The following is a 21166-nucleotide window of genomic DNA, read 5'->3' on the forward strand; positions in this document are numbered from 1 at the left end:
TCTTTTCATGCTACAGTGACTTTAGTGTGCAGACAATTCTGAACTTTGCACTACGACTTAGTAGACTGCCCACCAACGAGTATGCATCACACAGACACACACAAACAAACACAAGCACACACATTTGCTGCAGGCTAGGAAGACCAAATGAGGCCTCGCCACATACAGTTAAAGCAGCACAGCTGGAGGGGAATGTCAGCAATATGCTATGCATGCATGCTCTGTATTTATAAGATAGGAAAAGTGGGCCTCCTCTGGCTGCCCTCGCTGCATTAATCTGTTTATTCTGCACCAGCAAAGCTACTTCTAATAGGGACACAAAGTTTGCCCACCAAATCTCATGCTAATGAGGAGAGGGGATGAGCGTTTGTTCAGCTCAAGTGTACAAATGTTGCGCCTTTGCTTTCTGCCAATACAAATACGATTTCTTCTGCTTGTGCAACACATTTTGTAGGAAATGACAAGCTTGGAGAAGAAGCATATGAATCTTAGTTTTTAATTTTTCCATGCATGAGAGAATCATATAATTGGTTGGCACCAGATGCTAAAAGAGTGAGTGGAGAAGAGAACAGAGGCTGGGGGGTAGGAGGAGCAGCCTTGGTTTAACATGCTTATCTTGCACCTGGATTTAGTTTAGTCCATCAAAGTGCTGAGCACCTGCGTTACAAAAGCTGTTTGGATTATCTGACCACTGCCTGTGACAACAATTACAGCTTCTACTTCAAGCGTGCCTTTGTTTGGATGGCAAACTCGATTGTTTTGGTAGAACATGAGCTCAACCTGTGTAGCTGGAACAGAACCAAACTGGCATTTTTTTTTTGTGGCTCACCCTATTATTGTCTGAAGGCTTATGGAAATGGTAAGGGCAATGGTTTAATTTAGTTGAACATGCATGTTACAATGGAATACATCACATACTACAAGTCATATATTATGATGATGGAACATTTTGTTACTTAAAATCAATATATACAATATATACATTGTTTTTTTTTTTGCAGATAACCGATATCCTGATATTGTTCAACTCTCAATTTGCAATACCAACATCATCAGATACTGACACTGATATGTGTAATATGACATACTGTATCTCCCGTGGTGGAATGAACACATGTATATTGTGAAGCTAATGGATAGAGCATAAGCGATTATCTTGTCAAGGTGGCTGTAAACTACATTGTACCACATCTGAGAAATACTTGCCATTAGGTTTGGGCTGTTTTTGACCATCACAATGTCCAGGGAAGGTTTTCATGTAGGCCTAGTTCGTGCAACAGCAGTGGCGTAGCCAGAAATGTTTCATTAGGGTGGCCAAGGAGACCATTACTCATACAGTCATGGAAAACTAATTTTACAAAAGCCTTCTTCAGTTATTTGTTTGTTTTATTGCCAAATAATAATGGCAATAAAAAAATTGACAAATATAATGACAACAAAAATTACTTGCAAGAGTATAATCCATGGTTTTCTTGACAATAACCAAAATCACAGAAGTTCTTACACCAATAATTCCATGGTTCCATGGTTTCATGTCCATTATATTCAGGAAACACACTTGTAGCGGTACCAGCCATTACAATTAACAAGAAATTGAAGAAACAAGGCTGGTCTAATAATAACCTGCGGGGTGGTCACGACTACATCTAGCCAAAATTAACATATTTTGATCAGATTAGAATGACATTTAATCTACTGATGAATTTACAGTATATGCTTACATACAGTGAAGAAAATAAGTATTTGAACACCCTGCTATTTTGCTATTTCTCCCACTTAGAAATCATGGAGGGGTCTGAAATTTTCATCGTAGGTGCATGTCCACTGTGAGAGAGATAAACTAAAAAGAAAAATCCAGAAATCACAATGCATGATTTTTTAACAATTTATTTGTGTGATACAGCTGCAAATAAGTATTTGAACACCTGTGTATCATCTAGAATTCTGACCCTGAAAGACCTGTTAGTCTGCCCATTAGAAGTCCACCTGCACTCCATGTATCATCCTGAATCAGATGCACCTGTTTGAGGTCGTTAGCTGCATAAAGACACCTGTCCACCCCATACAATCAGTAAGACTTTAACTTGTAACATGGCGAAGACCAAAGAGCTGTCCAAAGACACCAGAGACAAAATTGTACACCTCCACAAGGCTGGAAAGGGCTACGGAGCAATTACCAAGCAGCTTGGTGAAAAAAGGTCCACTGTTGGAGCTATCATTAGAAAATGGAAGAAGCTAAACATGACGGTCAATCTCAATCGGAGTGGAGCCCCATGCAAGATATCACCTCGTGGGGTCTCAATGATTCTAAGAAAGGTGAGGAATCAGCCCAGAACTACACGACAGGACTTGGTCAATGACCTGAAAAGAGCTGGGACCACCGTTTCCAAGGTTACTGTAGGTAATACACTAAGACGTCATGATGTGAAATCATGCATGGCACGAAAGGTTCCCCTGCTTAAACCAGCACATGTCAAGGCCCGTCTTAAGTTTGCATATGACCATTTGGATGATACAGAGGAGTCATGGGAGAAAGTTTTATGGTCAGATGAGACCAAAATAGAACTTTTTGGTCATAATTCCAATAAGCGTGTTTGGAGGAAGAAGAATGAAGAGTACAATCCGAAGAACACCATCCCTACTGTGAAGCATGGGGGTGGTAGCATCATGCTTTGGGGGTGTTTTTCTGCACATGGGACAGGACGAGTGCACTGCATTAAAGAGAGGATGACTGGGGCCGTGTATTGTGAGATTTTGGGGAACAACCTCCTTCCCTCTGTCAGAGCATTGAAGATGGGTCGTGGCTGGGTCTTCCAACACGACAACGACCCGAAGCACACAGCCAGGAAAACCAAGGAGTGGCTCCGTAAGAAGCATATCAAGGTTCTAGCATGGCCCAGCCAGTCTCCAGACCTGAACCCAATCGAAAATCTTTGGAGGGAGCTCAAACTCCGTGTTTCTCAGCGACAGCCCAGAAACCTGACTGATCTAGAGAAGATCTGTGTGGAGGAGTGGGCCAAGATCCCTCCTGCAGTGTGTGCAAACCTGGTGAAAAACTACAGGAAACGTTTGACCTCTGTAATAGCAAACAAAGGCTACTGTACCAAATATTAACATTCATTTTCTCAGGTGTTCAAATACTTATTAGCAGCTGTATCACACAAATAAATTGTTAAAAAATCATGCATTGTGATTTCTGGATTTTTCTTTTTAGTTTATCTCTCTCACAGTGGACATGCACCTACGATGAAAATTTCAGACCCCTCCATGATTTCTAAGTGGGAGAAATAGCAAAATAGCAGGGTGTTCAAATACTTATTTTCTTCACTGTACCTTTTATCCTACCTTGAATCTCCAATCCATGAGTTTGAAAGGCTTAAAGTTGGACTTAACATTCAAAGCCGTCGTATGACTCGAGGTGTCCAGCTCTCAGTGTAAATCTGATGCAAACGTTTAGAGGAAACATAATCTATCTAACAAACATATATAGGATTGAAAATACACCCCATATCATATGAACAAACAGCATTTTCACAGGAGTCCCTATGGATTCTCCTGATCAAGCGCACACACACTGCTTACTTTCGGGAATTGTTAAATTCCTACGAGGATAGGCAGCATATCTAGAGAATGGATGGATGGATTGAGGGCGCCAGCTAATCTGCTACTGGTGACTGTTATTTGTTTACATGCTTGAGAGGCGGTTTGATGAGGTCACCTTTTGCACAGCGCAAATACCGAAGCCCATTTTTTCAGAGCTGCTGGAAATGTAGAATTTCCCTTGGACATTAATAACTAAAAGTAAAACAAGCCAAAAGGAAATGGCATATTAGTGCAATATGAATACGCAGTATCCTTAAACTGACTGATGTTGGAATAAGCCCAAATTCGTCTTACAAGTAGGCCAAAAAGGCACAAGGAGGCGACCACTCTACCGCCTGAACCGTGCCTCCCATTATCAATATTTATTTTCTCTTAAGCAGAATACCAAGTTGCTCATTTCGTCATTGGTCGATATTGGTCATCAAAGATGGTTTACAGTATGCCATTCACAGTGTTCTTTTGAATAAAGTCAATGTTCAGACATTGTCCTTTAGCACTTCTTAAATGAAGCATCCTGTGGATGTTGTATGAACTTATTACAACATTTTATTTGTTGGTAAAAAAAGACTAACTTGTATATAAAGTAGACTAAAAGTAATCCCTCATTCTAAAATGAAGGCTATACTATAAGGTCAATAAGTAAAACAAGGCTAATGATCGAACTTGTCTAGAAATACCATTTTAAATCTTGGCAAGTGGCAAATCATTTTCAGTGTGGACAGCTCTGTTAGAATGTGTGATGATATTCCTCTTGGCTGACATTCTTCAATCGGATGACACCGACCTGCTCTGCATGCAGAGAAATACATCATTGTTTACATTGCAAATTTAATTGTAGAGATGCTGCAAAGTACCTCCAATGCTAGGCCTGTCAGATCCACGTCGATGCTCATTTGCTTGCTGAATTTACATGCAGATACCGTAACAGTTTCTGGAAGATCAAATGGAACTTGAAAGGAGGAAATGAGGACATTCCAAAGAAATTATTATTTTTATTTGTCTTGGAATTGTTCTATGCTAAATTAAATTATCAAGTTTGACACATTATAGAGTATATCTATAGGTGCAGGTGTTGAAAATATTGATATGTAGGGTCTCCATTCATATCTGAACGAAGTGAATCATGATGTGTCATGGTTTGATATCACATGTAAGCAGGGCCTCGGTGTGCATTTAAGAAAAAACCTTCAGTTAGCAATCTCATAGCCATGAGTAGAGACGGTCTTTCTTGAGCAGTGTTTTTCATAGGAAAATAGTGAGTGCTTTGCATATCTTAAAATGTATATTTCACAGATTGCAGGCTACTTCAGGAAATGAAAGTGCAGTATGATGTAAGTCACTACGGTGCTCAGTCATGTGTTGAAAGCTGAAAGTGGAGCCTTCAATTTCTCACGTATTCTTACACTTTGCAGGGCTCGACAATAACGATGTACCGATGGCCCGGGGCAAGTTAAAACAAAATTCGGGCAAGTAAATCTAATCAGTGATATTCCCGTCGGGCAAGTGCACTTTGGCATGCCATACTGCCAAGAGTTTTTTTTTTTTAAAGCGGTTCTTGTTGGGTGTTGGTAAAACACGGACTGCGTAATTCCAGTGGTAATTTGCAAAGCAATCCTTGCAAATCTTGAAATGGACCAATCAGAATCGTTTACTTAGACCGCGGTCCGTAATCCACAATCCGCGTTTTACCCACACCCGTTGTTCGCGATCAACCAATCAGCGATCGTTTGACTACGAAAACATCCATCATGGCGTTGCGGCCAACATCGTCTAATTCTGAAGGAAACACCAAAAAGTGATGAACCAGTGCCTCCAAAACAAGTATTTTATTAGCGGCAGCAAATCAAATGATGGCACAGGGGAGTCAATCACATTGCTGTGACAATTTGAAGTGGTCACAATGAAACACCACCGATTAGATCCAATACCGAGTGCTGATTTTGCACAAGCTACAAAATCTAGCGCTTCCATTTCTCTGTGGATTTTTCTCACCTTTGCTTCACAAATTATTGTTTGACCATTGAGCTTTTTTTCTGGATTAAAAACACATTACTAGTACACAAATGTGTCTATTCAATAATGTTTCATTGTGGTGCACAACTTATAAATATCACTGCTTACTACGACTACGATGTGTAAGGTATTATTTATTTTATTATTTTATTTATTTGAGATTCTCATGTGATGCCACAAAAAATTACATGATATCATTATGGCAGTTTTTTTCATTTAACCTTAAGGATTCTCTATGGGCAAGTCATTTTGGTTTTTAATGTAGAGCCCTGCTTTGCTTTGGTTGTAATCAACACATGGGTCAGATTGTGTTTTGTCATTCCAGCATCATACACACTATGTAGGCTAGGCCAATTAGTGTGATCTATGTTTCTTGACTGTTGTGTATATTTAGCAGAAGGGATGCATCTGCACGCTCACCTTTTGTGTTGCTTGTTCTCGCTATGCTTTTAAACCGTTCAGCTACTCGTTCAGCAAAATTCCGTATGTCCTACGTACTTGCAGGTGGCCAGTGGGTACATTTTGGTTTATTACTGTATTAAATGTACCACCCTAAATTCACAAGATTAATCAATATAAATATCTGATACAGGAGCTGTTACGCGTATGTGGAAAGATTACCAGGACAACACTCTGTTATTTATTTGAAAGAGCTATTGGTGTTTTTTGCTGTTGCTGTTTTTTTCCACTTTACTGAATTACAGGCCTTAAAAGGAAAGCTTCCCTCTTATAATAGCATTGTCTACATTATTCTTAATGAAAAATAGGGACTTCACCTGCCATGACTGCAGTGAATATACTTTGAGAATATATTATTGTTGTTATTGATTTCAGTTTACAATTTATTTCAGTGTGAATTTAAAGCTCAAGAGGAAGTGTGTACAAAATAGACTGTCAATAAAAGTAACAAATATTTCAAAGCCCCCAAATGCTGTAACATACAATATTACTCACTAGAAACATGTAAGAACCTATTTAAAATGAAGCTAAATTTAAATGTGTGCCTCTTTGAAGCTGTAATGTGAGTTCTTTATTGTTTAGGCAAGCCTATGAACTCACGCTTGCCGTTGAATATCTGGGAAAAATTGAAATTGAAGTCTCGCAATGGTGCCTCTATTCAAATAAATTATCTAGTTACATGAAAAGGAGGAAAAATGCTGACAAGCGTAGAAGAATTACATTTTTGCATGTCTGCTGTTTAAGTGTGGTTCACTTGGAAACTTTTCATATTTCTTCTTTTTCTATCTCTTTTGTACATGGCTCCTCTCAGGTGGACTTGCTGGTACCTACCAAGATCACAGGTATAATCACCCAGGGAGCCAAAGACTTTGGTCACGTGCAGTTTGTTGGCTCATACAAACTGGCATACAGTAACGATGGAGAGCGGTGGAAAGTCTATCAAGATGAGAAGCAGAGAAAGGACAAGGTCGGTAGCTTTCACCCTTTAACACTAACCATACACACATATATTTAAAAAACATGATGGAATTTTAAATGTTTTGCATGTATCCGTAAGAATACAAGAATCCCAGTCAGATAATGGACACTTCATACTTAACAAGAAGGATCAAGACTAGTAAACTGCTTGTCAGTGCTGCTCCAGCTTTTTCTAAAATGGTGCATTCTTATGCATCACAAACTCCACGGACACAAGTTTCTGCTGCATTCAGGGACACTTGTAAACCACAGCAAACACACCTACACATGCATATACAGCCCTAAGTACATGTACGTGATATTTATGCTAAGAGTCCACTGGGCTGGTGCCCGTTGGTGCCAGTTCGCGCCAATGCAATTTGCTGTGGCGCCTAGTGTCGCCAATAAGGTGCCTAGTGGCATGCAGTGGCTCAAACTGCCTCCCAACTGGCTCGTGGTGGCCCGTAACAGCAGCAAAAATTGAGTTTGGCGGCAAGAACATTTCAAAATGTTTAAAATCTGTGTTGCGCCACTTATATCAAGCAATCGGCGTGAAGTGTCCACCATGTGGAACTAAATGTCACAAACAATCCGTCTATTGGAATTCACTGGAATGTAATGGCGTGAGCCAAATTGTGCCAATGACAAAATCAACCACGTGTTGCTCATACAACAATAAGACAATGTTACAAAATGTTATAGTTATAACAGACACCAATACAAACCAGATACTGATAATGCTTTATCATGATTGTTAAAGTTTCCCCTTCAATTTGGTATGAAATGAACAGCCATCCTGAGTGGACAAAAAAGTGAAGTTCAAATTAAATCGACTCAAATGGAATCAGAGTGGAGTAAAATATATCTAGGATGATAACTTATCTATTTATCAGTGCTCATGTCAAACTTTATCCTCATGTCACCATGCAAAATATACATTTTTCACCTGGAATTACTATGAAATGAATCAACCGTTGAATTATGTTGAACATTTCAAGTTAATTAACAAAGTTTGAAAGTTTGGCCACCACTGCTGTATTGTGTACAATGAAGTTTTGAATTATCTTAGTATATAGTATCACAACATTAAGGTTGTGGACGTTCCAGATAAAACTAAGAAATGAAGGGACAACAGAAGTGTGACGCAGTCTAAAAATGTCCACTCTGGACTCTGTCAGATTTTCCTTTTAGCATCTCCTTATCTGGGCCTCAAACTGAGCTTGCCCAGCTTGTCATATTGCCTGTCTGCTTTAGCATCAGATAAGACTGTTGTGTCAACCAAGCTTGGCCAGTCCTGTTGAGAAAATCTTGTTTACGGCCCTTCAGCAGAGTACACATGTCCCCTCCAATCGGGCTCAACATCAGAGACAGTGCGGGGCTGCAGCCGCCTCTCTGGTGATAGGACAAGGGCTGAGGCCGAAACTAAAATCCTTTGTCTTTCAGACACTGCCTGCAAGTGTGGAAATGTTTACTTTGCTCACTTAGCCTACTGACAGATAAGCACTACTTTGGATTATTTGTGGTGAAAATCAGGAGAATCTTAAATACCTTTTCAAATTGAACAAAAAGTCATGACAATGTTTAAATCATTCTGCCGAAAATACTTGCTGATGCTATTGATCATCCATATATTTGATCGATTTTTACATATACATATTTACCCATATACATATTACTTTAAACCAGAACCTTTGGATTGGCAGACCGGGGTGGTGGTCCCCCTATTTAAGAAGGGTGACCGCAGGGTGTGTTCCAACTACAGGGGGATCACACTCCTCTGCCTCCCTTGGAAAGTCTATTCCAGGGTGCTGGACAGAAGGGTACGACCGTTGGTCGAACCTTTGCTACACACAAGAGGTCCAATGTGGTTTTTGTCCTGGTCGCGGAACCCTCACAAGGGTGCTTGAGGGTGCATGGAAGTCTACATGTGCTTTGTGGACTTGGAAAAGGCATTTGACCGTGTCCCTCACGGCCTCCTGGAGGTGGCCGGGGACCGGGAAGACTGCTGCCCCCGCAACCCAAACCCGGATAAGCGGAGGAAAATGGATAGATAGATGGATATTTACTTTTACTTTGAGAGGCGGACAGGAAGTGAAGTCTAGGGTACAGAGTTGATCTTCAGCTTTGTGTGGGAAATGGCTGCAAAAGTGTGCTTGTTTTTTTTTGGGGGGGGGCTTTTGTTAGTGATTATCGTACCTTTTGTGAGTTCCATTCATATCCCTTTACGTAGTACATGTGGATATCAACATTTTGCTTATGTTCTGGTAAAACAAGCATATTTTCTTTGTTTGGCTTGAAATAAGCTATGAAAATAAATGTTACCAAAATGCCAAATTTTCATTTTGTAAAAGTATAGCTCTCACAAGAAAAAAATTGGTATTGGTATTGTTATCAGACGATTTCACCCATGGATTATATATATAGACCACTGTCATAGGTTTTGATAACAGTGATTTATTTGAGTATATACTCCATCTGCTCCTTGTTGTTTTTGTAATATACAGTACTTCAGATCACAACAAGGACAACCAGTCAGCTGGAGAGTGTGCACTCTGTATTAGAGGAGAGGTTTGTTTAGTGGGCCTGTGGAGAATGTCAATCAGTTTGTCCTGACACTGAGCCAGGGGACCGTTCACAAGCATGAGTCTTCAAGGTGTTCCCCCCTTCAGACAGCTCAAGTTCCCATTAATGCCAGAGGACACATTTGACTGTTGGGCTCCTGAGGCTCCTCCTGCCATGCCAAAATACTGGACTTGACAGGCATACATAGTTTGTGTGTGTGGATGCCTGGGTGTTTGGTTTGGGCACAGTTTTAGACGCTTGTAAGTATTCTTCTCAGCTCCCACCTTCAGCTCTTGTGTGGCAGCGGCTGCAGGCGGTTAGATGGAGATTTAGAGAGGGGCCTCTGTCAGAATACAGATGTTGTCACTTGGCAGCTCACTAGCACTCATATTCGTATCCATAGACAGTTTGCATTTTACATACGCATTGCCATGATGGTACACTGCATGGACACACATCATACATACTGTAATATTAATTAATCAAGACCTTTTGAGCAATTACAGTAGTGAGCACATTCCTCCAATTTCTGCAAATCTTCCCAAATGAAACATGTTTATCACCAGTAGTCAGTGTACAGCTGGCAAAGTAGTACAGATGAACTATGCACTGAAAAAAAAGTCAACACACAGACACACACAGCTGCAAACACAATTGAGTGATACCTGTGCTTGTCCGATATGCAAAGCCTCTTGTCATATTCATGTTCACATTTTTTGGTGCTTTGTGTACATTTTATCATGTACACATGATACTGTCAAGGTCTGAGGCTGCATAAAAGCTGCCGGCACTGGGAAGCTACGGTTCATTGAGGGAAACATTTATTGTGTGAATGCTGTAGTCGGCCATTTTCATCTATTTGTTCCTCATCTCAAGTACAGCTGGGATAGGCTCCAGCACCCCCGCGACCTTTGTGAAGATAAGTGGTAGAAAATGACTGAATGAATGAATGTTCCTCATCCTGTTCCTACTTCTTCTTTTACCGCTAACTACTCCTGGAAGTTGCCAAAGCTTGGAAGAAGGAAGGGTTTTGATACCGCCAAGTGTTCAATGTTCAATGAGGTAAAGCCATAAGGTTTTTTTTGGTGGCATGGATGATAATGGTTTGAATTCAATTTCAACTATCAATTTACCATTTTTTTGCAGTTTTGGATAAAAATTCTAAATTAAACAAAGATGAAGGCCGTATTTTGTGAAGAATTTATAGCTGTGTCCATGTAATAGAGTCAAAGTGCCCGTTCTTGACCTTTCAGTGTAGACCTGAATTTGCCAGTGTTTCTCAATGATGATACTGAGGCTAACAAGCAGATAAATGTGCCTAGCCTCGACTCTTGACCTGATCAGGAGGTTTAAATAATTGACAATGTAGCATTTCCAGAGGCACACGTGAGGCCTCTCCTGACAATGTGAAGCCCCGACTCTACCAGCCACCAAAATCAATAGTAGAGCAAAGCAGCTCCAGGGTCAGTCGGGAGTAAGTTGCACTATTGTCTATTTTTAAATCATCCATCTAGTCCTGATTACTCCAGATTGCAGATCCCTGGAGAAGAGATTGCAAATTGGTGTGCAATTAAGGATTAAAATTCTGTCTCAGCCCTCAGGCTGATTAAAGATACTCAGTCAGCAGATATGCGGCTCCATAAGGAAAATGTCATAATGCACATTAAACTGCAAATACAGCCTTAATAATAAGTATAACTCACAGTCACCATTCATCAGTGGTAACAGTATCGTATACCAATCAGCTTATGTCTACAGTGACACAAAACAATTGCATTAACAATAAAACACAGGGTTGAAATACCGTTTGTGTGAAGTAACATTGTTTACAGACACAAGTGAGAAAGTCTTTCACTGCAGGGGCAACATGATGAAAAAGAATCTTTAATGAGAAAAGACATTTTTTCAATGAGACATGGGAAAATAATGAAAGAGTACAGCTCTTACATGATTTTATTTCTTTGCGTCATAAACACAGCAACACTGACAGTAAGCAAGGCAACCAAAAGCAATATGTGACATATAAATAAAAAGTAGGTGGCAGTGACTTGATACTACACTCAACAAAAATGTGAATGCATCGCTTTTGTATTTTGCTCCCATTTTTCACAATACAAAGCACTGAGGATCGTCAAGTAATAGCATGAAGTATAATAACACGAGACAGGCATCAGCTACAATGAATAAATGAGAATGAATAATGCTAACAATGCCTGACTCAATAATTACTATAATTATGATACATATATTTATATTTCAGATGGCATGACCCTTACATTTACATGCTGGATGTTATAACGAGGCTAAGTGTTTAAAACTGTCTAACGTTGTTTAGGTGAAGGAAGGCTTTAATAATCAACGAGATTAATATACTCTACAAGTGTGCATGTGTTTTTCAGTGCATGATATCTCTTGTTAAAAAGTAGCCTGTATGGTAATGTTTACAAAAAGTACTATATATGAAATCCCAGTACACATTCATACACTCCAGTCATCAGCATTTGGCCCGTTGTTTTTTCTTTCATTTTGTGACAGTGAGTCCCATTACATTCCAATTACACAGACCTAATTATGTCATTTTAATTGCAATGATCATATCTTTCTATGGAGCTGCCCCTATTGATTCAATTAATTTTAATATACTTCATTCTCCTGTCAATTAAGCACATGCAAAAGCAAAGCCACATCCTGCATGTTTGTAGCCATTACTTGGACCCTGCACTGTTGTTTAGGGGTTTATTGCAACAAAAGTGGTTCATAAATTAATTACCATACTTAATTTAGCCTCTCATTTGTATCCAGGATAGTTCAATGGCTGCACTGCACCAAGTGTTATGTTGATTGAATGTTTATGTTGCTAAGCCAATAACAGGGATTTTTTTGGGCAGGCAACAAAGCTTTTGTTTCATGACAGAAAAGGGTGGAAAAAATACATGACAATAACCACGTATACATGGACCCAAATATTCCAATTGCATTTGGAGAATTTAAGAATTTAACCTTTGTATACACCTCATTCCGAAAGAAAAGTGCTAATCCGAATGAGTATATAATTGGATTGACGGATTCACTTTCCCCAATCCGATTTAGGAATCTTGTAAGCGCTCAAATGGAAAGTTGTCAGGGTGCGTTCTTCTTCGTTGTGTTTTTCTTCTGTTGTTTATTGCCGGTTGGCAAGCAGCTTTTGTGTGCATTACCGCCACCTGTGGAACAGAATCTAAACCCTTCTATACTTTATTCACAAGTCCAGTTTTATTAAAAAAGAAAAATCATATCTATATAAAACATGTTTAGTCATAAAATATTAGCAAGATTGAATTTTATCTTTTCCTGTTTAAATTTATCCCGGGTGCGTACATCAGCTTGAGATGTTCTTCAGTTTTAAAAGTGGAAGCGAGCAATCGGCACCGGACTGCTGCGGAAAGTTTGTTTTTGATCCAAACTAATTTCAAGACTGGACAAACGAAAAACTCGCAATACGGAGTTATTCCAACAAGTGAAAGAAAAACTTGGGGAAGTCGGTGATGTTGATATTTACGACTATTCTGTTTGATTATAGCGGCGCATGTCGACAGGAGATTGGAATATTCCTTTCCATATATACCATTGTTTTCGGAAAGGTCATTCGGAAAGATTCCATTCGGAAAGATTCCATTCGGAAAGCGAAAAACTCCTCAAGTAAACATGGCTAGTGTAGGAAAACAAAAATTGTGTAATAATTAAGTTGGGATCTCCAACTGTGCCACCCGAGCAACATGCTGATTTAGAGTACACACCTCCAGCAAGGCCAAACTGTTTATCAAATGAAAACCTTTCACTGAGTGTCATGCTGTATTTACCACTATACTCTATATACAGTTATTTTTTTCAGTTATTCCTTCCAATTATCTGATCAGTACCCAACCTGCATTGCACTACTAACAATAACAATAGAAGAAACAATCAAGAACAATTGGTGCTCACCCTGATTTCATCCATTCCTTGTGTTTGCAGGTCTTTCAGGGCAACTTTGACAACGACACACACAGAAAGAACGTGATAGATCCACCCATCTACTCTCGTCTCATCCGGATCCTTCCTTGGTCGTGGTATGGCAGGATCACTCTGCGTGCAGAAATATTGGGCTGCACTGAGGAAGAGTGAAGTCCTTAACTCACCCCCCCCCCCCCCCCCCCCCCCGGGCCCCATCTCACCGTCTCACGGCATACTGGAATATGTCACCCGGTAGTGGAAAAATAAACTGTGCAAAACCTGTAAAAAGTAATGGATTCCCTGTAGATTTTTTTAAAACTTGTGAAGGGTCGCTATTTTGTTTTTGTTTTAGTTTATTTTTTGTACAATAACTTAAAGGATTTTTTTTTTCTTATGCCAGTTAATTTCTTGTTTACAGCGTGATTTGTGTCTTTTTATTGCTCTTGAGAACTGTAATATATATGTGAGGGCTTTGTGCGGGGGGTGGGTCGCACTGTGGTTTTGCCATGGAAACTATTGTACAGTGTCACTTTTTCAACAAACTGTGGGTCATGTTGCATTGGATGCGAACACACATGCACACACACACACACACACACCTACACACCACTACATGCCTTCATGTTGTCAAATATTATTCAAATAATATTTTTACTTTGATAACTCCACTTTGTCAAGCCAAGCTTTCATGTTTATGCACACTTGCATTACTGCTTCAATCAAAACACTATTAATGCTCTTGTATTATATGTAAAAGACTAAAACATTGCATGGTGTGTGAATTTAAGAAAAAAAAGGAAAACCTCAAAACTTCCAGCCCTAAAAGTGATGGCTTTGATTTAGGCAACTATGTTAATGTACATTTCTGAATGATTCTGAAGCACTCCAAAAAGCGTAATTGCAAAATAGTCATGATCATTGATTCATATATTATCGCAACACTGACACTGAGACTTAGGATGTTAACGTTTCTTTTCATTTGATCATCAGTGTCACTTGATCATCATTAGATATGACATTTTGTTTACATTTTGTATTTATTTTGTTGGTTTAAAATATTTTTTTTCAGATCCCTGAACATTGTTGCAAAAATGTAAGCTCATCTATTCAAAATCTCAGGATATACAGTACTGTATGTCACTCATAAAACCCACAAATGTACACTTTCGGGACACGTATTTTAATATGTTGTATCTGTGCATCATTTAATGACTGTGATAGACAGCTGTAATGACAAATTTCATAATTGAACCATTGAAGTGAACTGTAATTAGTGGTATATTTAAACGAGCGCTATCATAGATCATTATATCTGAACATGCGATGTCACATCCCTTACCAAGGGACACTCTTGCTTATTCAAACCGATTATGAATTCTGTCTTAAAGTTAATGGGATCGGACATTCCTAAAATCAATTCCAAATTGTCCATAGGTATGAATGTGAGTGTGAATGGTTGTTTGTCTATATGTGCCCTGTGATTGGATGTCGACCAGTCCAGGGTGTACCCCGCCTCTCGCCCAAAGACAGCTGGGATAGGCTCCAGCATATCCATGACCCTAGTGAGGATAAGCGGTATAGAAATGGAAGGAATTATGTATTGTTTCTTACACATTCAAAGACGCTGCAAAGGATATGTGGTATTCCATACTGGTTACCAGGTGTCTGTACTGTTGGGTGAGACACACAAGCACCAGACTTTGATCACCGGAACAGCAACCTTTACTTGCAGATTTGAACTATCATAATAATCACTAACAAACATGGGGCTTCTGTTGCAAACCAGGGCAAACTAAAACAAAAACCCTGAACCCCCTACGTCATTTCCTGTCTGCCACTCACTCTGCTCCCCTATGAAACACTTATGAATACGTTTGGGCACAAACACAGTGATAGATGAGAAGTGAAATAAGGTTTATCGGATTTACAGAAAGTGTGCAATAATGATTTATACAAAAGAAGGCAGGTGCATGAATTTGGGCACCCCAACAAAAAGTGACATCAAATTTTAGTAGATCCTCCTTTGCTTCCTTAACTTAAATGCTTCCGATAGCTTCCAATTGGGTTCTGGATTCTGGTTCAAGGTGTTTTTGACCATTCCTCTTTCCAAAACATCTCCAGTTGCAACATTGAATCACAGCACAGATTTTCAATAATATTTAGGTCTGGGGACTGAGATGGTCATTCCAGAACGTTGTGTTGCCTTAGTAGAATTTGAACAGTGTTTAGGGTCATTGTATTCTTGGCAGTCTCCAACCCCCGCGCAACTCCAACTTTGTCACTGATTCTTGAGCATTGTTGGCAAGATTCTGCTGATACTGGCTGGAATCCACGCAAACTTCAACTTGAAGCTGCACTGGCCACACAGCCCCACAGCACAATGATCCACCACACTATTTTACTGTGGGTAGCAAGTGTTTGCCTTGAAATGCTGTGTTCATCCGCCATGCATACCTATGCCCTTTGTTATGTCCAAATAACTTCATTTTATTTTCTGTATATTTACTGTATAGCATTATACATGAGCACGACTCTTATGTCTTAAATGGCTTATTTACTCTTAATTATGTTTACTTTTTGGGGTAATACGGGTATAGATTATAGACTATAGGGGTGTTAATTAATGTCTAGAAAGCTCTAATAATATTGAAAACCATATTTACAAGGCCGTAAACAGGTTTCCTTTCCAATGAATTCTACTTGGTGGAAATTCACTTGTTATGGTCGGATCTGGAACCAATTAACCTCACTAAACGAGGGTTTGCTGTGCTCCTAATGTGGAGCAAAGTAGGTACTATGCAGTCGAAAATAAGCTTAAGAACAACAAAGATGCCAATCCCATCCGACATATCTAGTTGGCTTGGTTGATTACCGAATGGCATTATGTGCATTTTTAATAATTGTCTACAATGATGACAATTGGATCTCCTCCTTGGAATATTTATTCAAATTTCTCCCTTGAATCACATGACTGATGAACTTTAACAAATGCAACTACCAATTATTTCATATTGTACAAATGCAACACATCCAATCTGAGATGGAAGTAGACCCTGAAATGGAAAATGATAATCAAATAAGAGAAAAAAAAGTATTTCATTTAATGCTTCAAGCTCAACAAATGATGAAATGGTTGTTTCATTCGCTTTTTATTCAAAGCTTCAACGATTTACCTAAGTCCAGCACAAAAACAAGTTACTGCCCTCCTATCTTGACACAAAAATTTTATATTTCAGGATCTTTAGCAGACTGTTTCTTATTTGTCAGTCAGATAAATGCCAATTTCAAAATTGACAAATAAAAAAAGACAAAGAATATATATTTACATCCAAATCCCTTCAACCACATTGCTTGTGAGCAGGCAGGTTTGCATGATGACTTTGAAGTGTACAGTACATTAATGTCTACAGGCTCATCATGTTCTTGCGTCTCAAACCTTTTACTTTTTGTACTCATCATTGTGAGTCTTGTGTGATGTACATGTACACCTGGGGTCTGTAAACAAAAGTTAATCATCTTTGTCTACATCTACGCCTGAGTGTCCTTCTAGAAAATGTACTTATGATAAATGCTGGTTATGTTCAAGCCAGCTAAGGAATAACAGAAGGTATGTACAGTTATGGAATAAGAAAAAAATGATGCTTCAACTCAAAAACTCAGTTCAGTTTGACAAATAAAAATATGAAAATGTTGTGGTTGTTGTGGTTTTCTTCAAATGTCTGTGGCACACAATCAATTAAGTTTTTTTTTTCTTTCAGAAAAAAATTAATGTAACCTTTGTGATTAGAATTTCATGGCGTCATGGCTTTTCAAAAATATATTCATACGTCACTCTGTTAAACAATACGCAAAATCATTTTATGTATTTATGTACGTAAATTAAGATTTTTTAAGAATAAAAATGGCCGAATGAACTAAATTACAAGGCATTCTGAAGACGATGTTAATGATATGAATTATGAATTATCCCACACTGGTCACTAGGTGTATTCAGAAGGTTGTAAACATGTTTTTTTTATGTTTTAATTATGAAAATATTGTATTTATGATTAAGGAATTCGACTTGACGGATGTTCACTTACCACGGTCAGGTCTGGAAACAGTTTTGTGCTAAATGAGGGTTGACTGTAATTCCTAAACAGTAAATGCTAGACGTGCTTGAATTGCGTATTTGTAATTTTGGTTCAAATCTGTCTATGAATGAAAAATAATAAAGACTGTCACTGTCGAAACACCTCTGGACCTAACTGTATAAATATAAACATGATGAGATTGTCAAGTTGAATTGTCAAGCCTGCTTTATTTCAAGGCAGCACTGGCTTCATATTTTCAGAGTTGGAATGAGCAAAGAAACCAAGCATTGGTTCTATAACTGAGCAAGGAAAAGAAATGTCCTCCAAAGACTCTGAGCCTTTCCATCCAGATGGTGGTGCTACAGCTTTGGACAACGTTGCATTTTGGGAAAGTCTCACCACTTATACATAAACCACTAAGTCCAGCTCAATGTGCTGAAACTATTTGCAATAGCACAAAAAAAGATGAACAGAATATTGACCTTAGTTAGCTTGGTGAGGCTGCAGGCAAGCAGCTGCAACAGTGAGAGGTCACAGCAGGTTATTGAGGATCTAAGCACACTGGCTCCCAGGCTGTAGCGTCATATTTGCCCGCTAGACAGAGCCAGAATGTCAAACTGCTTCTTTAAATCACTCATCCCAGGCACTGAAAGAAATTATTTACACTCTATATGTTGGCACAAATGATGTGTGCTCCTGCTGCAGCGGTTCTGAATCATAAATGTATTGGATATTAGTGTTGCAGACAAGCTAAACAAGGGAGCATCACATGAATGCACATGCTCAATTTAACATATCCAAAAAGGAGCAGGAAGTGGATGTGTATAACATGTTGGCACAATAACTCATATTGTAGCTATTGAAGTCACAAGACTGTGGTCATTAACATTTTAACATTAAAAGCTTTTTTAATGCACACAATAATAGTAATAATGTCCGCCGTACCCATTAAAAAACACCCGCCCACAACGAAGGCGCTTCCTCAACTCACTCTTGAACACAACATACCAAAAAGAAAACATTGGGTGATAAATCTCGAGATGAACGTTAGACATGGGGGTGTGGCTCTCTGGTGCTGCCGGGAAGGTGCCAGAGGCCTATGGCGCTGGTGCAGGTGAGCATCGCCTACGTACGTGTCCAACATATCCCTGTGGAGGACCACCCGTTTCCCCCTGGGTTGAAGTTGAACCCTGTATAGCACCTCACCCATCTTCTCCAAAACCTCACAAGGCCCTACCCAGTGGCTGTCCAACTTGGGGCACCTACCTCTCTTCCTCTTTGAACTGTACACCCAAACCAAGTCTTTGCCCCTGGCCCCCAAGTCGTAATTCCTTTTCTGTTTTACGCCCACTGATGGTCATACTGTCGACCGAAGTCCTCAACATTTCTCATGAGCTGTCCCCAATAGAAACCTTGCCGTAGTCAACAAAGCGTTTTTGACCCGCCCCGGTAATCCCACGGGAGGATTTCAACACCTGTTGTCTCCAAGACTTGGGGGCCACCACCTGCCACCTCTATTCTCCGGTGGCCGGCTCTTTCCAGGCTCTCTGGAGTACTCCATCCTTAACCCAAAGAGCCCCAAACTGTGCACACAGTCCTTCATTGGGAGGCAATCACTGTGCCACCTCACCCCATGGTCTTAATGCAGATCGGCATCCTGTTCCTGCTGTATCCTCCAATCAGGTGTGTCCAAAATTTGCACCTCCATACACACAGGGACATCCCCGTCATACATGGGTTCTTGTTCCTCTCCACACAGTTCTTTCTGTCGGCCTTCTCTCTTTTCGCAATAACAGCCGGTAAGAGCACAAAGGTGCCGGGACATAGCATCAGCATTATCATCCATTACCATCCACTCTACAACATATGATACCACACAAGTAATATTTAAAGTGGCTTATTGCTCTCACGATAGCTTGAAGTTATCGCCGTGTGACGCAGTAGCACAGCTCCGCCTTGTTTAAACTCTTACTGAAGTACATTTTCAGTACATTTACATTCGCACAAACAAGATTATTGTATGAACTGGCATAAAACTAGCTTTTAATGATTCATGTAAACACCTGAATTAGATTGTGTTTGGCTTTTTAAAAGTCAGACTAACATACCTAGATTATGGGATTGGTTCTCTCTAGCATGAGTGGAGCCAGCATTCTGTGCATGCACTAGTCTCCACAGCGGGATGGAACTCAGAATTAAATGTGGCCAAGTAGGTCATGATTGCATAGGAATTGCTAAATGTCCCCACACATTCGCTAGTCGCCGTTCCAGCTCATATGTGTACATATGAATGCAGGAAGCTTTGTGATGAAATTGAGTCGCCATCACACTGCGGCGCCCTATATTGTTTCTGTGCAAACTGTTAACCATCCAGGTCAATATGCTTGTCATAAATAATAAAAACACACACAAGGCTTGACTTATTACATAAAGTATTGAATTTGAAGTGATCCTATTTTCTTCGTTTTCTTATCTCTCCTATCGTTCATTGTTTATTTTGTTTTTTAAGTGTTTTAAATTTCTTATGACATTTTTGTAGAGCTGTTGGAAATGTGAATTTCTCTTGGAGATGTAAAAAGTCTCTTATCTATTTATCTAAATTGAATCGAGGGTGACAGTTGTGTCTGGCAGGTAATTGTTTTGCATAATCACTTCAACTGAGACGTGGTTGATGGCAAAATGTGGAGTCTTTCTCATGCATACTATATGCAGCTGCTGGCAGCAGAGACTAGCTCTCTGAAAACAAGCCAAAAACAAAAGGAAACAACAAGCATCGTTACAAAACAACAAGCCCAAGCCACGTATAAGGAAACACTGGCTAAGCTACTTTGTGTGTACACCCATGTGATGTAACAGATCAATCCGAGAAGCCTTCACTTCTGCTGAAAGAAACATAAGTGTCATCTAGGGTTTTGGGAGGCACTCGGCATATGGCCAATGCTGGACATAAACAGGGATGTCACACTGGGGTGTGCAAAATGGAGAAATTTAATTATTTAAGTAATTTCACTGAAGAAAAACACTGATTGTATAAGCCGGAGGGTTGAAAGCATGTGAAAAGTAGCGTAGTCGCCGGCCACAGTGCAGAGTTCAGTGGTAAACATTCTATTTGAGAATTTTATGTAGAGGAGAATTTTCTGCCAGTAGAAAATCATTTAATAATAATAGGAAGAAATAATAGAGAATTTGACGGGAAAAAAAGTTGTTCTCTTTACACACCAAAAAACATACAAAAACGCAACAAAAACATAGCCCAAAAACCAAGGTACAGGCTGTACTGTTACACCCCGAATGTGTTCAACTGCAGTTTTGGGTTGTTCCCGACTGCAGCGAGACTCCATGGTAACCATTGCAATGCTGAACATAATAAACTTGCACTGCCTATTGTAGTGCGTGACAAAATCAATTGAAAACAATCTTCTTTGTATGATTTCCCAGTCAACAAACAGACTTCAGACAGATAACATTTTGATCTTGATGTCATCCAACCTCTGCATATAGAGATGCTTTAGAGCTTTTATTAACAG

At 39.5% G+C, this 21166-nt stretch overlaps 1 protein-coding gene across 2 annotated transcripts in view; it reads left to right on the forward strand.

The window, feature by feature from the left end:
- Window positions 1–15426, forward strand: part of edil3a (EGF like and discoidin domains 3a) — an 86535-nt gene extending 71109 nt beyond the window's left edge. For both annotated transcript variants that reach the window (XM_078789727.1, XM_058069829.2), the window contains 2 exons: window positions 6887–7042; window positions 13588–15426. In XM_078789727.1, coding sequence (XP_078645853.1) covers window positions 6887–7042; window positions 13588–13737 — 306 coding nt within the window. In that variant the 3' untranslated portion in view covers window positions 13738–15426. The remainder of the gene's footprint in view (window positions 1–6886; window positions 7043–13587) is intronic.
- Window positions 15427–21166: the final 5740 nt, after the last annotated feature.

This window comes from Doryrhamphus excisus, linkage group LG3, assembly GCF_037039965.1.
Source record: "Doryrhamphus excisus strain RoL-2023G ecotype Guam linkage group LG3, RoL_Dexc_Guam_v1.1, whole genome shotgun sequence".
NCBI classification, from domain to species: Eukaryota; Metazoa; Chordata; class Actinopteri; order Syngnathiformes; family Syngnathidae; genus Doryrhamphus; species Doryrhamphus excisus.